Genomic DNA, 21,641 nt, shown 5'->3' on the forward strand with positions numbered 1-21,641 from the left:
TGCCAGGAAGGCCCCCCGAGACAGGGTCCCTGGGGAAGGACCTTCCACCGTTACCTCAGGGGCTGAGAGGAAAACACCCTGTGAAGGGGAAATTCTTCTGGGGCAGCTTCCAGGCCTAAGCTCCACGCTCCCTGCCCAGGTCAGCTTCTCCTTTTCCCTCCCCAGCAGTGGGAGCAGTTGTCTTCTGCCCTCAGCTGGATCCAAACAAGCCAAGTGTTCTCAGTTTAGTTATAGGAAGTGGTCAGAGTCTTGCATGAGGGCAGCTGCCAGATACCTAGCTTTGAAATAATTTTTTTTGTTTTTTGGAGACAGAGTCTTGCTCTGTTGCCCAGGCTGGAGTGCAGTGGCACAATCTAGGCTCACTGCAACCTCTGCCTCCCAGGTTCAAGTGATTCTTCTACTTCAGTCTTTTGAGTAGCTGCGACTACAGGCATGCACCACTGCGCTCGGCTGATTTTTATATTTTTAGTAGAGGCGGGGTTTCACCATGTTAGCCAGGCTGGACTCAAACTCCTGACCTCAGGCAATCTGCCCTCCTTGGCCTCCCAAACTGCTGGGATTACAGGTGTGAGCCACCATGCCCAGCCCTGAAATAATTTTTTAACATTGCACTGTACCCACACTACCTGAGCTATAAAGCAGTGATACTTCCTGTTTGAAAATTGAGTGCTCCCTGAAGTTGCCAGGAAACTGGCAGAACAGCCCACCCTGAACCTGGGAGTGAAACTTAGGGGGTCCTTTTCCTTGGTGACTTCAGCCATAGGGTGTTTCCCCAGGGAGTGCAGGGGCTAATATCCCAGCTCCTGCCTGACCTCCTAGAGTAGGACAAATAATCTTATCCAGGAGAGAAAATCCAACTGGAGGAAATGCAGCTGACTGGAAAGGTTCTCATGGTTGTAAGGCAATGTCAAGGTCACCAACACCCAGGCCCTGCCCAACACAGAAGGCCCTAGACAATATGCCTGCTAGGGGGGCATGCAGATGCTGCAGAGTCATTCCTCTTCCTTCCTGGGGTCCACTTCACTGCTAGACAGCTGTGGTCCTTAGCATGGCCCAAGGACGGACCCTGGAGCTTCTTACCCAGATCCAGATCTTTGAGGACATCTTTCCAAGAAGAATCATCTTTCCATGTCTTCTTTTCCCTGATGTAAAAATTCCAGCTTCCACACAAGACCCTATAATAGAGAGATGGTTTCTTTTGGGAAGAAACCTGGGGTTTTTCAGGTGAGTCTCCTCTGGGGAAAGTCAGGCATTTCCCCTGCTCCTTGCTGATGGTTAAGCAAGAAGGAGGTAGCACTGGAAAAATAAAGCTAGGAGATCTCTTCAGGGGATAAGTCTTCAGGTCCCTAATTAGGGAGCACAGATAAACTCCAAATTAGACCACTCCACTCTGCAAGGGCAGCATATTCCACTTGCTATCAGAAGAGCTTTGTTGCTGCAAAGGGCTTGGAGATCTCTGTTCTACAAATTGCCCATGGCCCCTGGCCCATCAGCAGGGGAAAGGAGATAGTGGAGAGACGCCCTTTTCCGGTGTCCTGGGCTCAACAGGGATAAAAGGAGGCAGCACTCTGGGTGCCCCATCAGTGTGTTCTCTACCCCTTGGAGACTGCTTTTCTCCAGCTCTGTCAACTCAACCTTTCCCACCATGAGTCGGCAACTGAACATCAAGTCCAGTGGTGACAAGGGCAACTTCAGTGTGCATTCGGCAGTGGTGCCAAGGAAGGCTGTGGGTAGCCTGGCTTCTTACTGTGCAGCTGGCAGAGGGGCTGGTGCTGGCTTTGGCAGTCGGAGCCTCTATAGCCTTGGAGGGAATCGGCGTATTTCTTTCAATGTGGCTGGTGGCGGCGTTCGGGCTGGAGGTTACGGCTTCAGGCCTGGCTCTGGGTATGGAGGGGGCCGGGCCAGTGGCTTTGCTGGCAGTATGTTTGGCAGTGTGGACCTGGGGCCTGCATGTTTGTCTGTGTGCCCACCTGGGGGCATCCACCAGGTCACTGTCAACAAGAGCCTCTTGGCCCCCCTCAACGTGGAGCTGGACCCTGAGATCCAGAAGGTGCGCGCCCAGGAGCGGGAACAGATCAAGGTGCTGAACGACAAGTTCGCCTCCTTCATTGACAAGGTGGGTCTCATAGGAGGAGGATGAGGCCGCACCTTGAGGTCTGAGCAGTTTTCCTGCTGCCTGGGAATGGACTGCACACTGTGGCTGGAAAGGTGCAGCTGGGCCTCAGGAAGGGCTTCCTCATCATTAGGGAAGGAGAGTAGGTCTGTGAGCCATGGAGGACAAAGGAATACATGAATATATCGGCTTCTTTGGCGATTTTGCAGGGAAGGATGGGAAGCTGGGTAAAGAGCAGCCCTTCCTTGACAAAAAAGTGATGAGTTTCTTGAGGACAGCTGGATCTTCCAAGAACATGAAAGGCTAATAGAATCCAGCAGTGTTCAGAGGGAAGGGCTCATGGTACAGGAAGAGACACTTAGTCGAGACATAAGGAAGGACATCTCCTGGGACCAGGGCCGAGCAATAGAAGAAAGCTCTGGAAACTCCTTGAGTGAGTTCTCAGTGATGGCTTGTCCAGAAGGCTAGGAAATGAGCACTTGTAAAGGATCTAGTTTGTGTGGAATGGCAAGGGTGGAGAGTCAAGACATGAGCAAAAATGACTACAACAATCTATGGCAAACCTGGGGAGTCAATGGTGTGTGTCCAGGGGGCATGACTGCACCCATTGTGGTTCCAGGTGTCTGTTGATTTGGGTTCCAGGTACGGTTCCTAGAGCAGCAGAACCAGGTTCTAGAAACCAAGTGGGAGCTGCTGCAGCAGCTGGACCTGAACAACTGCAAGAAGAACCTGGAGCCCATCCTTGAGGGCTACATCAGCAACCTGCGGAAGCAGCTGGAGACACTGTCTGGGGACAGGGTGAGGCTGGACTCGGAGCTGAGAAGCATGAGGGATCTGGTGGAGGACTATAAGAAGAGGTGAGCAGGCCCCACCCGAGGGTCACAGACCATGTTTCCCGTGCCTCTGGGCTCACCTGATATCTGTGCCATTATTTTTTAGGAGATGGGGGAGTATGCTCCAGGGTCAGGAGCTCACATCCCTTTCTCTGGCTAGGGGGAAGGGCCTATCCTCTTTGATGATAACTTCCTGCCTAGTTGATAGGAAGCAGTTCCTGTGCTCCTTGACCCACTGAAATGTTCAGTTGCTGGTGTCGGGGGCCCAATAGGCACCTGGGTGTTTTCCTAACATGCAAAAACTAGGAGGCAAGTGAAGCAACTCAGGGATATCTTACTCCTGTCACTAGCCTCTTACTGCTCACCCCAGAGACCCTGCAGGGACCCTGTATCCCAAACATTTGCCTGGCCAGCAGGAAGAGAAAGTTCCTTGGCTAAGGGGGCTAAGGCCATCTACTCTCCCTGCTGGCAGATATGAGGTGGAGATTAACCGGCGCACAGCAGCAGAGAATGAGTTTGTGGTGCTTAAGAAGGTAAGGGAGGGAGGAGCCTCCTTATTAGGGTCTCTCGCACCCCCATCTTAACAACTCTGCTCAGGACTTCAGCCCAGGAGGCTGGGGAGGGGGCTGGTGCCTGGTGAGGCTGGAGTCATAGTCCTGGCCTCCAGTGAGTTGGAGAGGAAAGACACACACTCGGGAAAGGGACAGAGACCGACAGAATTCTGGTCTGGGAACTGTGAAACTCGGGTCCAGCTCAACTTTGCTGTGTGACCTGAGGAAACCTACTACCTCTCTGGGCTTTGTTTTCTCCAGGCATAACAGAGCTGCCCCATCCTCCTTTCCCTATTCCCAAAGCTTCAGGGAGTCTGAGAAGAAATTGATATTGAGTGAGCTTTCCTTTGTGGGTAGAAAATAGAAAATCAGGTGGCTTTGAGGCAGGAGTTGGGCAGGGCAGCTGTGGGATGAGGGTTGCATCCCCCAATGACTCTGGGGCCTCTTGGCAGGATGCAGATGCAGCCTACGCAGTCAAGGTGGAGCTTCAGGCCAAAGTGGACTCACTGGACAAAGACATCAAGTTCCTCAAGTGTCTGTATGATGCAGTAAGGACACTCCTGTCCCCCCACCCTCACCCTGCCTCCTTCCCGACTCTTCCAGGGAGATACCAAAAGGAGAGATTTAGGATCAACAAAATGAAAGATGTTTTGGTAGAAAGGTGCAAAACCCTGCACCAGGAGACCATGGAAGTGCAGGATGCTGGTCCTTGGAGGCCATACATACAGAAGGAAATTGATCTTGACCACAATAGTGGCCTTGCCCACAGGCAGGAAAAGATAACCCAGTGAGGTCTTACAAAGCACAGACCCTTGGATTCTGTGAAATTGTGGAAAATGCATTCTTCACCCGTCTGCATGTGCCAGCGGGCATCTGCCATATGCAGGGGTTCCTGCTGCTGTGAGCTGCTCTCCCTCAGCTCTGCAGACACATCCCACAGGGCACTTCTTCCCCCTACTTTGTCCCCGTGGATCCTAGCAGCCTATTGGGCCAGGGACCATGGGCCCAGAAGACTGATGGGGCAGAAGAGGGAAGCCAGGGGGTTGCTGAATCTGTCTTCCTCTCTCAATGCAGGAGATCGCTCAGATCCAGACTCACGCCAGTGAGACCTCTGTCATCCTGTCCATGGACAACAACCGGGACCTGGACCTTGACAGCATCATCGCTGAGGTCCGCATGCATTACGAGGAGATCGCCCTGAAGAGCAAGGCCGAGGCCGAGGCCCTGTACCAGACCAAGGTGGTCACCGAATGGGTCTCCTCCCACAGCAGCCCCTCGCTTCCTGGGAGGGGTCACCTGCACAGTGAATGTGAGGAATACTTTTGTGGGCATGCTGAATGAAAGAAAGGTTCCAACCAAGGCTTCAAGGAAAAAAGGAATTCTTAGCAGAGCTTGTTATCAAAGATAAATCATGAAACTGGTATGGATTGAATATATGCAACAGAGAGGATCCCTCACTTCTTTCCTCCATCCACGAACTGCCTGTTCCTCTCTGTTGCATGTGAAAGAAGTGAGGTGGTAAAACAAACACACTTATAGGAATGGGGGCATGCTGCCACAGAGCAGAGGGAGAATCACAGACTTGCGGGAGTGTAGCCATGGGTGAATTTGGTGGGGGGCGAGTGAGAGAAGGAGAAGCCTGTAGCTCTTTCCTGATCCCCACGGGAAGACTTTCAAAAGGAAATGGAAGGCGAGGAGTGCTCTGAGTAATGGAACTATGCTTTGGGTAAACTGAGTAATGGAACTATGCTTTGGGGCTGTCAGGGAGAAAACCCCTTACCTGGGCCCCCAGGACCCTGTCCCAGCACTCCTCTTCAGCTCCGTTAAATCCCACCGACAGCGAGGGTGGCAGGGGTGGCTTATTTACAGGACCCTTCCCCAGTGCTCTTGTCTCATCACCAACTTCCTATCTCTGGGAAACCAGATCCAGGAGCTGCAGCTGGCAGCCAGTCGGCATGGTGACGACCTGAAACACACCAGGAGCGAAATGGTGGAGCTGAACCGGCTCATCCAGAGGATCCGGTGTGAGATCGGGAATGTGAAGAAGCAGGTGGGCAGCAGCCCCACAAAGAACTCTCGGTCTCCACAGCAGGCTCTGGGATAAGGAAATGGGGCCTGCCCTTTGGGAACAAGCAAATATCCCCTGCTGGGCTTAGGGGTCCCTCGGCCACCCACAGTCTCCCTTTCCCACCCTACCTCGGTACCCTACCATCAGAGCTGGTACCCCGCCCAGAACTGGGAGGAGCCTCAAACCTATTTCTCTGACTCCTCATTTTGCAGATAAAGCAACTGGGCTGGGAAGGGGAAGGGACTTTCCCAGAGCCCCCAGCTGGTAATGAATGGAGCTAGGATTAGAACCCAGGTTCCTCTTCTGCAGACTTTTTCTGTGTCCAATGAACCTGCCCCATGTCCCCTTTGGGTGCCCCCTCTGAGGGCAGACCCTCTGTCTCCTCCTCCCACTGGACACGGAACGTGTGTGGGGTGCAGAGGGTATGCATCAGGCGCCTCTGTGGCCACACCAGGTTCCTGCTCTCGGAGTGGGGCATGGTCTGTTGACTGAGGGACACAGCAGTCAATGAAGCCCTCCTGGGTTCCCTTGCCCTGTGCCATGGTACTACTTCCATGTTAGTGGGCGGGGGGGTGGGGGTGGGGGGCCTGTCTTACCTGGCAGCAGCAAATTTTAAACACTGCGTCAGTGGGGAGATGATATTGGAGGCTGGAGGATCCTTCCTGTGACCTCTCTGAGAACCAGGTCTGCTCTGCTAGTGATAGAATTGCCCAGCGGAAAGATCTGAGCCTGTTCTCCTTCTGGTGCCCCGACAACCCTCCATGCTCTGCAGGCAAACACAGGGACAACTCTACGACTCTACATTTGGCCAATTCACAAATTCCATGAGCATAGTTCCTCCCTCTCTGTTAGCAACAGGCATCGCAATGCCCCCCAGATGTTCATCAGAGTCCAGCTTCTGAGGTTGTGCCTATAATTTAGGGCCTTATCCTCCTGCTCTAAGGGAAGGCCAGATTTGGGAGCCTTCACACAGACTCTCCCCAGAGTGCTGGAGTCCAGAAACACTCATCTGGATGCTAACAGATCAGAAGGATCCCCAATGGGGAGAGGTCCTGCAGCAGGAATCTGATCGCAGTGGGACCGTGGCATACTGTCTCATCCTCAGGGCTGGCCTTGCTAGGGGATCGGGCATGATTTTCCTGAACCTGGAGTATTTTGAATCTGTAGATACTGGTGGCCTCCGGTCTCAGGCACTATCTAACTTTGCAAACATCGACATTTCTTCCTGACCTCCTGAAATGAAACTGCTTCCACAGCTTCATGTGACAACAGCTTTGAATACTCCTCTGCAATAGAAAATAGAAGAGACAAAGTTCTGGTGTTGGCTTTGCAGCTTTTACTCCTTGTCACCTAGGGCCCCATCTGCAAAATGAGGGCATTGTTCTACTTAACGGGTATGAGCTAAATGTAATTTTCTGTTCTGATGGTCTCTCTGTTCTTTGCCCTTCAGCGTGCCAGCCTGGAGACGGCCATCGCTGACGCTGAGCAGCGGGGAGACAATGCCCTGAAGGATGCCCGGGCCAAGCTGGATGAGCTGGAGGGCGCCCTGCACCAGGCCAAGGAGGAGCTGGCGCGGATGCTGCGAGAGTACCAGGAGCTCATGAGCCTGAAACTGGCCCTGGACATGGAGATTGCCACCTACCGCAAGCTGCTGGAGGGCGAGGAGTGCAGGTAGGTGGGGTGGAGGGGAAAGTGTGAGAAGGGACTGGGGTGTGGCTCCTGTCTGGCTGAGGGGCCACCTGGAGAACAACATGGTTAGTGCCAATACAAGCAAGAGATGTGGTGATTTCGTGAACTCAGAGGCAGCTTCCTGCAAGGGGTTGTTGGACATGAGCCATGAAGCGTAGATGGCCGTGTGCTGCTGTGAAGAGAACCGGGGGCTCAGACAGACCTGGGGCTAATGACTGGCTGTTCAGCAGGGGCTAATTATTGGCTTTACCCCATGCTAGTGGTGTGGTCTCGGTAAATCATCTAGTATCTCCAGGACTCTTGTTTTCTCATCTGTAAGATGAAGGCGATAGTGTCAGTTTCGTAAGTTGTTATAAGGATGAGTTTAAATGATGCACGTATAAAAGCAGGACCCCATTGATGTTTAGTGGAATCTCGACACTGAGTTTTTATCTTTCTCTAACTTTCTGTCTCACAGGATGTCTGGTGAGAATCCATCCTCTGTGAGCATCTGTGAGTATTCTTGAGAGATGCCTTGGGTTGGGAAAGCCAGGGACCCTGGGACAAAGTGATGTCACCTCCGTTTACTGTCTCACCTCCCAAGAAGCTTCTGTTACTGTCTTGGGAAGGTTTCTGGGCTTCAAAGGAAATGTTCTCCCTTTTCATCCTGTGAAATGGTGACTGAGGTCATGCCCACCCTTTTCCCTTCCTGTTTCTCCCCTGGGACGTTGTCGTTTGGAGAAAGGGTTGGTGGACATGGATTTTCCTAGAATTTCCAGGAGGGCAGGAACTGTATCTATCCTATGGGGTCTTCACCTCACACGAAGTCCGGCCCATAATAGGCTCTCAGTTCATCTCTGTAGTGCTTCTTGACTACTGAGGGTGGTTCTGTGGATTAAATGAGGTGTTGTTGTGGAGAAGCCCTTGGGGACAGCCGTTACCATAGCTGTTATCTGCTGATTGACACTGCTCCTCTCCCCTGCTCTTGGCCCCTCCTCCTCAGCTGTCATCAGCAGTAGCAGCTACAGCTACCACCACCCCAGCTCTGCGGGTGTTGACCTCGGGGCCAGCGCTGTGGCAGGCAGCTCTGGCAGCACCCAGAGCGGGCAGACCAAGACCACAGAGGTGCGAGGGGGAGACCTCAAGGACTCCCAGGGCAAGAGCACCCCAGCCAGCATCCCAGCAAGGAAAGCCACCCGCTAGACCCATGGCCTCACCCACCTCAGCACTTGGAAGAAGAGGTGACTTTGCCACCCCCAAAGGTGTCTGCCACACCCAAGTTCCCAGGCCCTGAGTTTTAAAACTGTCTGTAGTACACTCAACTGTCTGCCTCGTGGTTTAGCTTTTACTTTCAAGCTCTGATTGACACAGTCACCTCCCCTGTTTCCTTAGGTCCCATGTGGACTAATGACTTCTCATTTTGCTCGCTGCCTTTGGCTGGCAGGAGGCTTTGGAGGCACAAGCCATTATAACCTTCTTGGCCCTAAGGAAGCTGTGATCATCCCTAGAAAGAGGGAAGGAGCAGGAGACGACAGGGGAGGGGCTGGTTTGTTCTGTGCTTAGGCCAAGTTAGCTACTGTCTGAGAGGTTTTACATCCCCTGCCAGCATGGTGGGGTGACACGAGACCTGTAAGCAGGTGGTGAGAAGTTAGACAGCCTTTACTTGCTCCATCAGAAACAACTTTGCAGGATGACGCCAATATTTAGGACACCACGTGTACATCTGTAGACCACCAGCTGCACCCATCTCCACAAAGCCAAGTGAAGGTGTATTGGGGATTCTCTGCCAGCCTGTGTCACCCACCCACCTCCTTCATTATCAGCAATAGCTACCATCATTTGTCAAGCACCTACTAGATGCCAGACACCCTACACACATTGCCTCCTATTCTCATCCAGTCCTGCAAAGAAGATGCAATGAGCATCCTTGGAACAGACTGGGAGCCTGATCCCAAGAGGCTGCAGAACTGGCCCCAGTCACCCACCTATGTGCCAGAGTCAGGCCTGGCCGACACAAGGATCTATGCTTTTTCTGTGGTGTGTCACTGCCTTTTTAACAAAAGGGCTGTCAAAGTCACCATTCTTTTTGATGAGGGCAGCGTAATTACATTGCCTTTTGTCAGGACTGTGGGTATGTGATTTGTCTTCCACAGTCTCTCTGGGGCTGTGTCCTACATAGCTTCTGACTCTCAATTTTTGGTGCCATGAGCTGAGCTCAGTGAGTGGAGCTGGCTTTTCTGTCGCTGAGTGGTACTGCCTAGTCCAGATGTCATGGCTCAGGGTGTAAATATTCCTAAGAATGGCAGCATCTATTTCCTCTTTTGTTTGAATTAAAGACTCTGAATTTCTGCTGTATATTCATTAAGTTGTCCTTGAGTGGTGTCAGAGGTATGCTTCTGTCCGTCTGTCAATCTTTCCAAATGTTCCACCCTCTAGTGATGATGTGCCACCCTCCATTTCTCCCCAGCAAGCGTGCAGGACTCTTGCTGGGAAGCTGCAGGCCAACTTAGATGAGGCTGCTCTGGAGGCAATCTCAGGCTGCTGGAAGAGACAGATATACACTCATGTAAATCAGGGAAGGGCAGCCTAAGGCAGCAATGCTAGTAAGGGACTGGAATAGAGAGGCTAAGCAAGGAAGGCTTCCTGGAGGAGGAGGAGAGTTTAATTAAATAACCAGAAAGATGGACACATGGGCTCCTGGAGAGGGAATTTAAATCACAGCAACATAGTAGTTTGGACACAGGCTTTCATGTGCTTATTTAGTAGGGGGTGGGAGATCTCAGATTTTCCAAAGTCAATACAGATTGGGTATACCTTATCCAAAATTCTTGGGACCAGAAACATTCCTGACTTTGGATTTTGAAATATTTGCATGTGCATAATGAGATACTTTGGGGATGGAACCCAAATCAAAACATGAACTTCATTTATGTCTCATATATACCTTCTGCGTAGACTAAAGATAATTTTATACAAATTTTAAATAAAATGCTCCAAAAGTTTTGGAGCACTTTGGATTTCAGACTTTTGGATTAGAGATGCTTAATCTGCAGTGGGGCTGGGTGGATTTCCAAGTCCCTCAGCTGTGGCCGGCAGAGTCTAGCTGTCTAAGCAGCCTTCAAATTTGTCTTGTGTCATGGGTGTGCCCAAAGATGTTCACCTCTACAGGCCTCAAGACAATGGGGACAGGCCTTGGGAGGATGGGAACTCTGGCCTAAGTAGTGGCCTCCATTCACCTCCCTGTGGCTTTCATGTATTAAGGAGGTCCTCTTCTGTGTGTGCCAGGGTGCAGTAAACCGTGGGAAACACAAGAGCCCAAGAGTGTGTTGGGCTTTCTGCCCAAATGTCTCCCTCTGATGTCACCACTGCTGCCACTGTGGATACTGAACTAGTGCCCTGGGAGTGGGAGGCTCCATTCTAGCTCTACCACTAACCAGTCACCTGTTACACACAGTGGTTCTTAACCTTGTAAGTCATGAACATTTTGAGAGCTGATGAAAGCCATGGATCTTTCCCCTGAAATGTGGACAGGGTCTACTGCATGTCCAGAGGTTCACAGATCCCCACAGCCCATCCATGGATTCCCTGGGTCATGAACCACCGGTTAAGAGCCTTTGCACCAGATACCCTTAAGGCCCTTCCTAGCATTGATGCTCTGTCTTTCCCAAAAGACCACATTCCCAGTGAGGGACCCAGTAAGAGGGCCTGAGGTGAGAGAGGGAATGAGACCCACAACCTGAAATAGCATTTGGAGAAGTATTAATACATGAGCCTCCTTGAAATCACTTCTTTCAAGGCTGCTGTGCAGCATGCCCCTGACAACTGGGCACACCTGAGCTGGTGCTGTTGGGCTGTGATGGCTGCACGCAAACGTGGCTCTGGATGCAGGGATGAAGGGCTAAGCAGATGTGATACAGTGTGTCCTCTACTAGAGTGCTGAGGTGGGCAGAAGGAGCAGCCTCTCTGGCTGCAGCTTATCCACCTGAGAAATGGAGAGATTCTCTGCCATCTGGGATTATGAAGATGCTGAGAGGTGCACAGGAGTGACTGTGCTCTTGCTTTTGGACTCAGAGTCCCCTGAAGCCCAAGAGGAGAAATCATGAAGGCAGGACCAGAGGCGATTGTTAATTTCAATTATTTACAGTTATGGCCATTTTGACACGGGTACCAAGACCATTCGATAGGGGAAAGAATAGCTTCTTCAACAAATGGTGCTGAGACAGTGAGGTATCCACATGCCAGAGAATGAGGCTGAATCTCTATTTTACATCATATACAAAAATTAATCAAAATGAATCAACAACCTAAATATAAGAGCTCAAACCATAAAACTCTTAGAAAAAATGTAGAGGGAAATCTTTGTGACCTTGATTTGGCAATGAATTCTTAGATATGACATCAAAAGCATAAGCAACACAAGAGAAACTAGATAAATTGGACTTCCTCAAAGTTAAAAAACTTCTTTACAGTAAGGGACATTATCAAGAAAGTGAAAAGACAACCTGCCAAATGAAAGAAAATATTGGAAAATCACAGAGCTGATAAGGGTCTAGTATCCAGAATATATAAAGTACTCTTGCAACTCAACAATAAAAAAAACAAACAACTCAGTTAAAAAATGAGCAAGTAATTTTAATAAACTTTCTTTAGAAGATACACAATGGCCAAGAAGCACAGGAAAAGATGCTCAACATAATTAGTCATCAGGGAAATGCAAACCAAAACCATAACTAGGCACCAGTTTATACTCACTAGGATGATTTATAATAAAAATAACAGAAAATAATGAACGCGGTGAGATTATGGAGAAATTTGAACATTCATACATTACTGTTGGAAATGTAAACTGGTTCAGTCACTGTGGAAAACTTTGGCAATTCCTCAAGGAGTTAAACAGATTTGCCATATGACCCAGCAATTCCATTCCTAGATAGAAAGCAAAAATAATTGAAAACACGGCTGAGCCCAGTGGCTCATCCCTGTAATCCCAGCACTTTTGGAGGCAAAGGCTGGGGGGCGGCTTGAACCCAGGAGTTTGAGACCAACCTGGGCAAGGGAGGTTGTCCTTGGGCAACCCAGGGCAAGGGAGATAGGGAGACCCTGTCTCTTAAAGAAAAAAAAAGCTAGGTATGGTGATGCATGCCTGTGGTGCCAGCTACTTGGGAGGCTGAGCTGGGAGGATCACTTGGGCCCGGGAGCTCAAGGCTGCAGTGAACAGTGATTGTGCCACTGCACTTCAGCCTGGGTGGCAGAACAAGACCCTGTCTCATTAAAAAAAAAAAAAAAATTAAAACCAGGTTGCTCAAACAAACACATGTACATGCATATTCACAGCAGCACTATTCACCATAGCCAAAGGTGGAAACAGCTCAAATGTCCATCAATGAATGGAAAAAAAAAACAAAAAAAACTGTGGTATATACTTTCAGTGGAATATCATTCAGCCATAAAAAGGAATGACTCAGTGATATGTGCTACAATGTGGATGAATCTCAAAAACATTATGCTAAGAGAAAGAAGCCAAACAAAAAAAGCCACACATTATATAATTTCATTTATATGAAATGTCTAGAAGAGGTAAATTCATACAGATGGAAAGCAAATTGGTGGTTGCAGGAGTTGGGGAAGGGGAAATGGGGGTGACTGCTAGTAGGCACAGGGCTTTCTTTCGGGGTAATGACAATGTTTTAGAACTAGATTGAGGTTATGGTTGCACAACATTGTGAACATACTAAATGCCACTGAATTGTTCACTTTAAATAGTTAATTTTATGTTATGTGAATCTCACCCCAATAAAAAATAAAATAAAATTTGGGAGTGCAGCAGGGAAAAGGTCAGAGAAACTGTATCCGTGGACTTTGCTCTCCGCCTTCCCTACCGTGTGGCAAATAGCAACCTGGCATAAAGACAGAGTTGTCCATGACCAGCAGGGGGACAGACACTACTTACCCTCATTTTGACTGGCCAAGGCAAGCCTGGGGGAGCTGGACTTCTGATGGCCAAGAGCTGACCATGTCTCTGACACTTGGCCGCTACACCCAGCTGAGGACAACCACTGGCTCTCTCTCGGCTAATTAAGTGCTTGCTTAACTAACCACCTGAGTCTCAGACTTTGGTTATGAAGAGCAACTCAGTGCTCTCGAGTGGCTCTCATAGCTCTTGCTGATGCCTGTTGAGTTGAAGCATCTGAAGCCAAAAAACTGCAATATTTCTTTTTCTCTGTCAGGGTCATGGCCTCTGCACAGTAACTTGGATTAAGATTTTAAGTGGACACCCAAAATCTTGCTTAAGTTCCCAAACTCACTGTACCTTGGTTCATTAGTTGAAGTGAGCACAAAACCCAATTGCTACTGGAATCTTCTCTCCACCTGGGATTTAATGAAACCTACAAGGCTCTGCAATGGCAGACCTATCTGCTGGACTGAGAAGTCCTCAAAGGCAGGCTGGTGTCTTCCTCTATCCCTGTATGTGGTAAATGCTTGGCACAGAGAGGCTGCTTAGTAAGTGTCAAATGGGATCACTGAATGCAAAAGAACACGACAATCAGTGTCTGTGCACTGTGTCCTGGGACCTCATCCACCCTTTCCTGCAGCTTCTTCCTATGCCTCTCCCTCTGCCTCTGACCTTCCCATTTTCTGATTTTTCTAACCATTCTCTCTAGGTTCCAAACTCAGTGTAGCAGGAGGCTTTAACTGAGTAATCTGTGTTCATTGGTAGAGAAAGTCTCATTGAAATGCATCCTCTGTGACCTTGAAAATTCACCTTGGCCATCCTCCTGCCCTGGGGAAGGGATGTTCTTTCAGGTCTAAACTGTCATGACTTCTCCTGCTTTCATGGTCTCAGAGCTGTTGAATGAATGAATGAATGAATTTGATTCCCTCACTTGGTCACCAGCTGGGAGTCACTGCTTTGCTCCCTCCCATCATGGCTATTATTGAAAAAGAATATATTGAAAATATATGAAAAAGGGACAATCAGCTCCCTGTTAGAAACCACTAATGGAGAATAATGGAGACTCAGGGGTTTGAAAGCAACAGCTAATAGAAGATGGGAGCAATTATCAGGTGCAATGTCATCAGAAACCCATGTAACGCATGCATAGACATGAGGCTGCAGGCTCACAAAGCTGATGTCTATGGAAGATGCAAAACATTTAACAGCTGGTACAAGCAGGCACTAACCAATCAGAGATGTCAGCCATGGACAACCAGGACAGCCATGTTCATAATGGCTGGACACCTGTTCTGCTCCCAGCCATTCACATACAGATGTGCACACACATCTTCTGATATGCCTTGGAACATGTCTGTCAGCTGGTAAGACATGCAGTGCTCACAGTTCATGCATTAAGCCCTGGAGCCTTTGGTCATTTTGGGGTGGAGGGATGCGCCCAGAACCTGAGCAGCAGGAGAAAGCTGCAGCCTGACCCTGACAGGGAAGGGGTGGAAACCAGGGGAATTCGGAAGGGCTTAGGGGAGGCTTCTTGGAGTAGCTATGTCCTGCCTGGTAGGCAGGAGGCTGGGAGAATAGCCCAGAGCATGACATCAGGAAAAAGGAAGCTGCCCGTAAGAAACATGTCAGGGCCTCACAAGCATCCCCAACCCCATCCTCACCCAGGTCCTGAAATCACATCTATTTTCTCCAAAAGAGCAAAGAAGGCTGAAAAGGGGACTGAGGGGTCAGATGTGGCTGGCTGGAGGGTTGTGACAGGAAGACAGGAGTGTATGAAATGTTAATCCTGGAAACCAGAGGCTTATAGGGTGGGCTGGCAGGAGGACCACCCAAGAGGCTGCTGCCAGAATTCCAGAGGGGAGAGGATGAGGGGCAGCCTGGGCCATGCCATGGCGATAGATGCAGAGCAACTGCCTTAAGAGATGGCAGGTGACTTCTTGAGAGTGCGGAGCACCCGGGTGAGTGAGGGCGTGGGCACTGATGGGGTGGGAGGGTATATTAGGGACAGAAAGTGATGAGCTCAGCTTTTCACACTATGGTTCAAGTGTTGGAGGGACAGGAGAGAGCAGAGACCAGAGCTGGTGAGGGTTAGAGCTGGGCATGCTCACCTGGGAATAGGACACGCAGGGGCACTAGACATTTGTACTCAAGAAAGCCAGGATGGTGTGGAGGCTAAGGGCACAGACTATAGCCAGCATGCCTGTATTTGAGCCCTGGCTCAAATCCTGGTTGAGTGCTGAGCTTGGTGGTTCACACTTGTAATCCCAGCACTTTGGGAGGCCAAGGTGGGTGGATCACTTGAGGTCAGGAGTTTGAGACCAGCCTGGCCAACATGGTGAAACCCTGTCTCTTCTAAAAGTACAAAAATTAGCCCGGTGTGGTGGCCCACACCTGTAATCCCAGCTACTCGGGAGGCTGAGGCAGGAGAATTGCTTGAACCTTGGAGGCAGAGGTTGCAGTGAACTGAGATCGTGCCACTGCACTCCAGCCTGGGTGACAGAGTGAGACTCCATCTCAAAAAAAAAAAAAAATCCTGGTTGAGTACTCTCTTGAGTAAGCTGCCTAACTTCCTGTGTCTCAGCATCTTCATCTGTAAAGTGGGGACAATAATGGCACCTACCTCATAGGGCTGTTGTGAGAATTAAATGAATTAATATATGTGAAGCGCTTAGAAGGATGCCTCACAGCACTCACATTGTATATGTGTTAACCACTGCTATTATTATCATCGTCACCATTATTCTTATTTACAAGGTGCCTCCCAACCACCTTGGGGAGTAGGTGGAGCAGGTGTTGGCACCCCCTCTTTTAGAGATGTGAAAACAGAGGCTTAGGAAGGTAGGAGACCTGCCCACAGTCACACGGCTCATGAGTGGCCAAGGCAAGACTGGGACCTGGGTCCTCAGAGTCTCAAGTCCATGCACTTCGCTAGAGGCTTGGCGTGGGGCTGCAGCATGGCTCAAAGGAGGTTCTCCCAGCCACGGAGCTGAGTGCGGAGGAAATGAGGAGGGGGCAGCCCCAGATGACCCTCTCTGTCAGAAATATGGCAAAATGGGAGGGGAGCCGTGCCTGGAAGGACAGCCCTCCTATCCTTTATAACCCAGCTCCTCTGGGGTGGGCACACCCTCAGCCTTGGCAGCTGCAAAAATGCTGACCAGCTGTCCTGCCCCCCAATGAATGGTGGGTTGTGGCCAGGCCCCCGGCACTGTGCTCCATCCGGCTGGCTGGGGCTGAAAACCCTGCCTATCTGAAACCACTGAAAGATGAGGGGGTGCCAGGAGGGGGGCTTCTGGGGGATCCATAGATGACATGCTCATTTCCTGGGTTCATCTGCTGAGGAGGGCTGGCAGGACCTGGGCTGATATCATCCAAATAGCTCAGCTCATTCTCTCTAATTCTGGAGACAATTATTTGCTCAGAGAACCACCTGACCCTCTCTCGGTGCCTCCAGCCTCTCTCCACCCCCACCAATCCTGCCCACATAGCACCTGGATTCTGCTGCCTCAAACATGGATTGCTCAGGCCCTCCCTGGCTCAGTAGCCCTCAATGGCTCCCCATCACTTGCCTGCCCCATCATGTGCACAGCCTGGCATCTAGAGTCCCCCCACCCAAAGTCGTCCTTTATTCATGATTGCTCCACCCTGGTGGGTCTTTTCCTCACAAATGACCTGCCTCCTGCCACCCAGGGCAGTTTTCCTCATTCCTCCATGCCTGTCCATCCAAGCCTTCTTCCCTTAAGAGACTGGGATCCAAACTCCATCCTCCAGGCAGCCCTTGTAGGTTTAGTGTCCCCACATCTATGCATTCCCCTTTCCTCTCACCCAGCAACTACCCTCTTATATTGTACTCGGTTGTCTTGCCCTGCTCTTGGAGGTCTTCTCTCTCCAGACTTATCAGACCCAAGAGTGCTGAGAGGAAAGAGCAAGATACAAATTAGAGCCATGGGTTCACACACAAATGTGTCAAACTGGTCATGATCACAGACACAGAAACAACAATACAAAGACACTTACAAATTATACATGTAAGCCAAATAAAACATGTGGCTATAAAACCAAGAGCCACACAAATGTAATGTAACATGCCATTTAATTTTTTTCTTGAATGTCCAAGCCAGATGTTCCTGGTATCTTAGGGGTTTGATCCTCTGATATGACGCATTCCCCCGACTGTTTCACAGATGGGTATAACTGGCCTAGAGATGTCCACGCCTGCCCAAACATTGCTCAGAATTCAATTCTCATGTGGAAAGCTGGACCCCTCCCATGGAGGGCATGAAAGAAAAACAGAGCCAGACGGGCAGCTCAGATCCTGCCTCCCCACCAGGCCAGAGGGCTCCCCAAGCAGGGGTGCTGGCTCCTCCCACCCCTAAATCTTCCCAGATCTCAGTTAAAGCGGGACCAGGGGGATTGGGGGTTTAGTCCCCCTAGTGAGCTGTGGCCCTGTCCTGGTTTCCTTCAGTCTCTCCTTTTTTCCCTCCCGAAAAACACAGGCACCTCAGGAGCCCCACCTAGGCCCTCCCTTCCTGTGGGAGGTCCCCAACTCTCCTTCCTCCTCTATCACTGGCCTCATCAACAACACTGGGTGTCTCATGCCTAATGGCCAGTGTCTGACTAACTAATTCATGCTAAGGTGTTAACCACTTGTTAAAAGCTTGATGAGCTTCTTCTCCCAGGGGTGCTTGCATTTGGAGGGACCCAGAGACTAAATCCTTTGAGGGCAGGAAACTTTTTATGGCCCCCCTCAGCACTTGGTAGGTACCCAATAAATATTTGATAAAAGATCAATACCAAAAGATCTGAGATAATGTTTGTAAAGTGCCTTCTACTGAGTTTTGTACTTGGCTAGCACTTATTAGATGGTGGCTGTTATTTTTATTTATTTATTTATTTTTGAGATGGGGTCTCGCTCTGTCGTCCAGGCTGGAGTGCAGCGGTACGATCTCGGCTCACTGCAAGCTCCACCTCCTGGGTTAACGCCACTCTCCTGCCTCAGTCTCCTGAGTAGTTGGGACTACAGACACCAGCCACCATACCCGGCTATTTCTTTTTTTGTATTTTTAGTAGAGATGGGGTTTCTCCATGTTGGCCAGGCTGGTCTTGAACTCCTGATCTCAAGTGATCCTCCTGCCTTGGCCTCCCAAAGTGCTGAGATTACAGGCATGAGCCACCACACCCGGCGTACAATTTTTATTTTTAATGGCAAATTTTCCAATATCAAGGAGGGTCTGAGTTGGCAGATTCTTTGAGACTGGGGCCTGAGGGAACCCCACTCCCTCCCTTTCCTACAACATCAGATGACACTGCGTGGGAATGTGCTGGTCCAGAGGAGAGAAAGGAGAGAGGGGAGGACAGGCCAATTCCCCAATTCTACTGAGCTCTCTGCTTTTAGTTGTTGATAACATTTATTATGTATTTTATAAAGCAGGCACTTTCTATGGATTAACATGTTATCATCACAACTATCTCACCAGGAGTTTATTTCCCATTTACAGCTGGGGAAGTTGAGGCTTAGAGAGACCGAGCAAACTGTGCGGCTGAGTGGTGGCATGGAATTCAGATCCCTGCAGCAGCCTGGGCTCCAACCTGGTGCCACTCCAGGTGGACAACAGGCCTAGAAGCCCCCTAAAGATGCCCTGACTCTGCTCTGTTTTGTTGCTTCTCCAACAAGGGGCTATTCACTGATTCTCCCGTACCTGGGAGGGGATGTTCAGAGGCTGGTCCTGGGCTCTCAGGGAAGGCACAGAAGGAGGAATTGACTGGGACATGGGACCCTCCCCAGGACCCAGGACCCAGGACCCAGGCCCTAGGAAACAGCAACCTGCACATGGGTGTCAAGGGACAGAGGAGTCGGGACGCTGGGGAGGGCAGACTGCAAAATCCAGGGTTTTAAGCAGGAGTTCAGAAGAGCAGTGGGATTGGGGTCAGAGGAGATCGGGAGATAAGGGGTTCCAGGCTGAATAAGAATAGCTTGGCAAAATTTTGGAGGTAGTCGAAGATGGGGCCAGTGGGTGAGATGTCCTTGGCTGGGGCATTGAGGAAGGAGGTTGTGGGATGGGTTGGGGTGGCTGCAGCAGCAGCAGGGACACTAAAGGCTGGGCTAGGGCTCTGCCATGCATGTCAAGAAATGCAGCCTTCAGAGCCAGAGATGGAGGACCACAAGCAAGAGCTCTAGAAAACCTTCAAATCTTCAGTGTACACCACCAACTCCTGTGTCCCCAGCACTGAGCATGGTGCCAGCATACAGCAGGCACTCAGTAGAAGTCCACCAAAGGAAGAAAGGAAGGGTGGGAGGGAGGCAAGAGTTCTAGAACCAAACTGGAGTCCACTTGCCCGGCCCAGGAAGACCAGATATCTACACCGAGGTTTGCAGCAGTGGAAAGGAAGGCGTTTATTTGCAGGGCACCAAGCAAGAGGGACCAGGCAGCTAATGCTGAAGTCCCAACCTCCCTGATGGTGTGAAGATTAGAGGCTTTAAAGGCGGGGTAAATTTCAGCAGAGCAGAAGTTACAGGCGAAATTCAATACATGAAGGCTACACATTGGCTTTGGCCTAAAATGGCAGGATGTCTTTCTTTATTTTCTTTATTTCTTCTTAAAAAAAGTAGGATACCTGTACAGAACGTGCAGGTTTGCTTCATAGGTACACATGTGCCATGGTGGTTTGCTGCACCTATTGACCCATCCTCTAAATTCCCTCCCCTCACCCCTCACCCCCCAACAGGCCCTGGTGTGTGTTGTTTCCCTCTCTGTGTCCATGTGTTCTCAATGTTCATCTCCCACTTATAAGTGAGAACATGCGGTGTTTGGTCAGGATGTTTTTAAGTGGGAGCTTACAGGTCATAAACAGATTCAAAGATTTTATGATTTGCAATTGGTTAAGGAAGAGAAACTTTGTTTAAAAATTTGGGGTCAGCAGAAAAGAATGTTAGCTCTGGCTTGTAGGTGTGACATTCTTCAGGCCCCTCAGGAAGAAATTTAGAACAAAGAGTGGTGGTCAGAGCTCAGTGCCCAGTGTCCCTTTATCTGAGGTCTATGTGCCCAGGCATCCCTTTTGGTGGGGTTTGGGTTTCTGACAAACAACTCCGGGACATATGTTAAGGTGCTATCTTTAGTTTCCCACGATTCTAGCTTTCGTGGCTGTTGTTTTGGGCTACTGTTATCTTCTTGCTTGTCAAGTTGCTTATTTATTTCTCCAGGCTAGCAAGGTGCCCAGAATTTCCCTTGAAGGAACTCAAGATTGTCCTTTATTTCCATGCTTGAGGGGACCTGAAGGCCCCTACGAGGGTGTCCCTGCTCCATCTCAGAGTGCACTAGGTGGTCTCTAATCTGGAGAAGACTCTGCTAGCCTTACAAAGAAAAACTAAGATGACATGTGTCATGGCTTCAGAGGATCCCCATGGGAGCTGTCACAGAGTTGCAGCCCCTCCAGCACATGATAAGGATGTGTTCAGAGTGGAGGGAGGTGAGGAGAGCTCAGACCTGGCCTGTGTGGGTGCAGGAAGACCTCCTGGAGGAGAGCAGGATGGGGAAGTGACAGAACAAGAGATGGCGAAAGGCTGAGAGGGAAGGATGGAGGGAAGATGGATGGGAGGGATGAGGAGGGATGGAGAGAGAAGGTGAGAAAGAGAGAAGGCAGGGATAGGAAAATTCGGGTAGTTTCAGTAAGAGCAAAGAAGGCAAAATGGCAGGGGCAAGAGTAGAGGAAGGAATGCAGAGGAGTGGGAGGGACTGGAGTCCAGGCTCTTCCCCTAAACAATATGAGAGAGAGCCCCAAACCAGCCTGTCTCCAGATTTTCTTCCCTCCTGTGCCCCACCCAGCAAAGAGCTGCTGTTCACCCATGGGGCTCCAGCAGGGATCTCTGGGCAAGGGTGATCTTCAGGGACAGAGCTGCCTTGGGTTGAATAGGGCCACAGTGGCAATGGCGATCATGGGAGTAGCTGGGGCCCAACACAGGAGCCAGTGGCTAGGAAGCAGGGGCTGCAGCCAGAGTCTCTGGGGCTGGCATCAAAGGACTGTTTGGAGTAGAATGACATCGTGCTTACTGGGTCACCCCCATTGGGTCTTTCTGGTCTGAGCCTGCCTGGAGGCTTGCACTCCTGGGGAGGGCTCAGCCAGCCTTGTTCTTGGCCCACTTGGGCCTGGACAGAGGCAATAGGAGTTAAGTTTCATTTTGATAACAGCTTCTTTATTTGAACTCTAAACAGATGATTACTGTCCTCAAGTTGTTCCTAGTCTTATTAGCAGATACACATTGGAGGAGAGACAGAAATGATGAAGTGGACCACCCAGGAATCTCCATAACCCTCCAGGCCATGGGCCAGCCTCTGTCTTTGTCTTCTGTGTACCTCCTTCCAGTCAAGTCCCCGAATTTCTCAGCCACCTGCCCCAACTCCATCCTCCTTTTCTCGTCCTCATTTTCTCCAGTGTTTGAAGCCTCCAGCCTGCTTTATTA

At 50.2% G+C, this 21,641-nt stretch overlaps 1 protein-coding gene across 1 annotated transcript; it reads left to right on the forward strand.

Annotated features, from left to right (window-relative positions):
* The first annotated feature begins 1,579 nt into the window (after positions 1-1,579).
* KRT74 (keratin 74) lies at positions 1,580-9,623 on the forward strand. Its single transcript, XM_003831051.5, has 9 exons — positions 1,580-2,116; positions 2,756-2,970; positions 3,419-3,479; positions 3,950-4,045; positions 4,572-4,736; positions 5,422-5,547; positions 7,016-7,236; positions 7,712-7,746; positions 8,237-9,623. The coding sequence occupies exons 1-9, from the start codon at positions 1,646-1,648 to the stop codon at positions 8,434-8,436; spliced, it is 1,590 nt and encodes a 529-aa protein (XP_003831099.1). The 5' UTR covers positions 1,580-1,645; the 3' UTR covers positions 8,437-9,623.
* The last annotated feature ends 12,018 nt before the right edge of the window (positions 9,624-21,641 follow it).

Source organism: Pan paniscus, chromosome 10, assembly GCF_029289425.2.
Source record: "Pan paniscus chromosome 10, NHGRI_mPanPan1-v2.0_pri, whole genome shotgun sequence".
NCBI classification, from domain to species: domain Eukaryota; kingdom Metazoa; phylum Chordata; class Mammalia; order Primates; family Hominidae; genus Pan; species Pan paniscus.

Bases quoted from the DNA above. Each gene is read 5' to 3' on its own strand.
- KRT74 (XM_003831051.5), top strand. From the start codon at position 1,646: ATGAGTCGGCAACTGAACATCAAGTCCAGTGGTGACAAGGGCAACTTC. The intron at 2,971-3,418 runs GTGAGCAGGCCC...CCCTGCTGGCAG, and splicing joins GTGGAGGACTATAAGAAGAG to ATATGAGGTGGAGATTAACC. The intron at 5,548-7,015 runs GTGGGCAGCAGC...TTTGCCCTTCAG, and splicing joins TCGGGAATGTGAAGAAGCAG to CGTGCCAGCCTGGAGACGGC.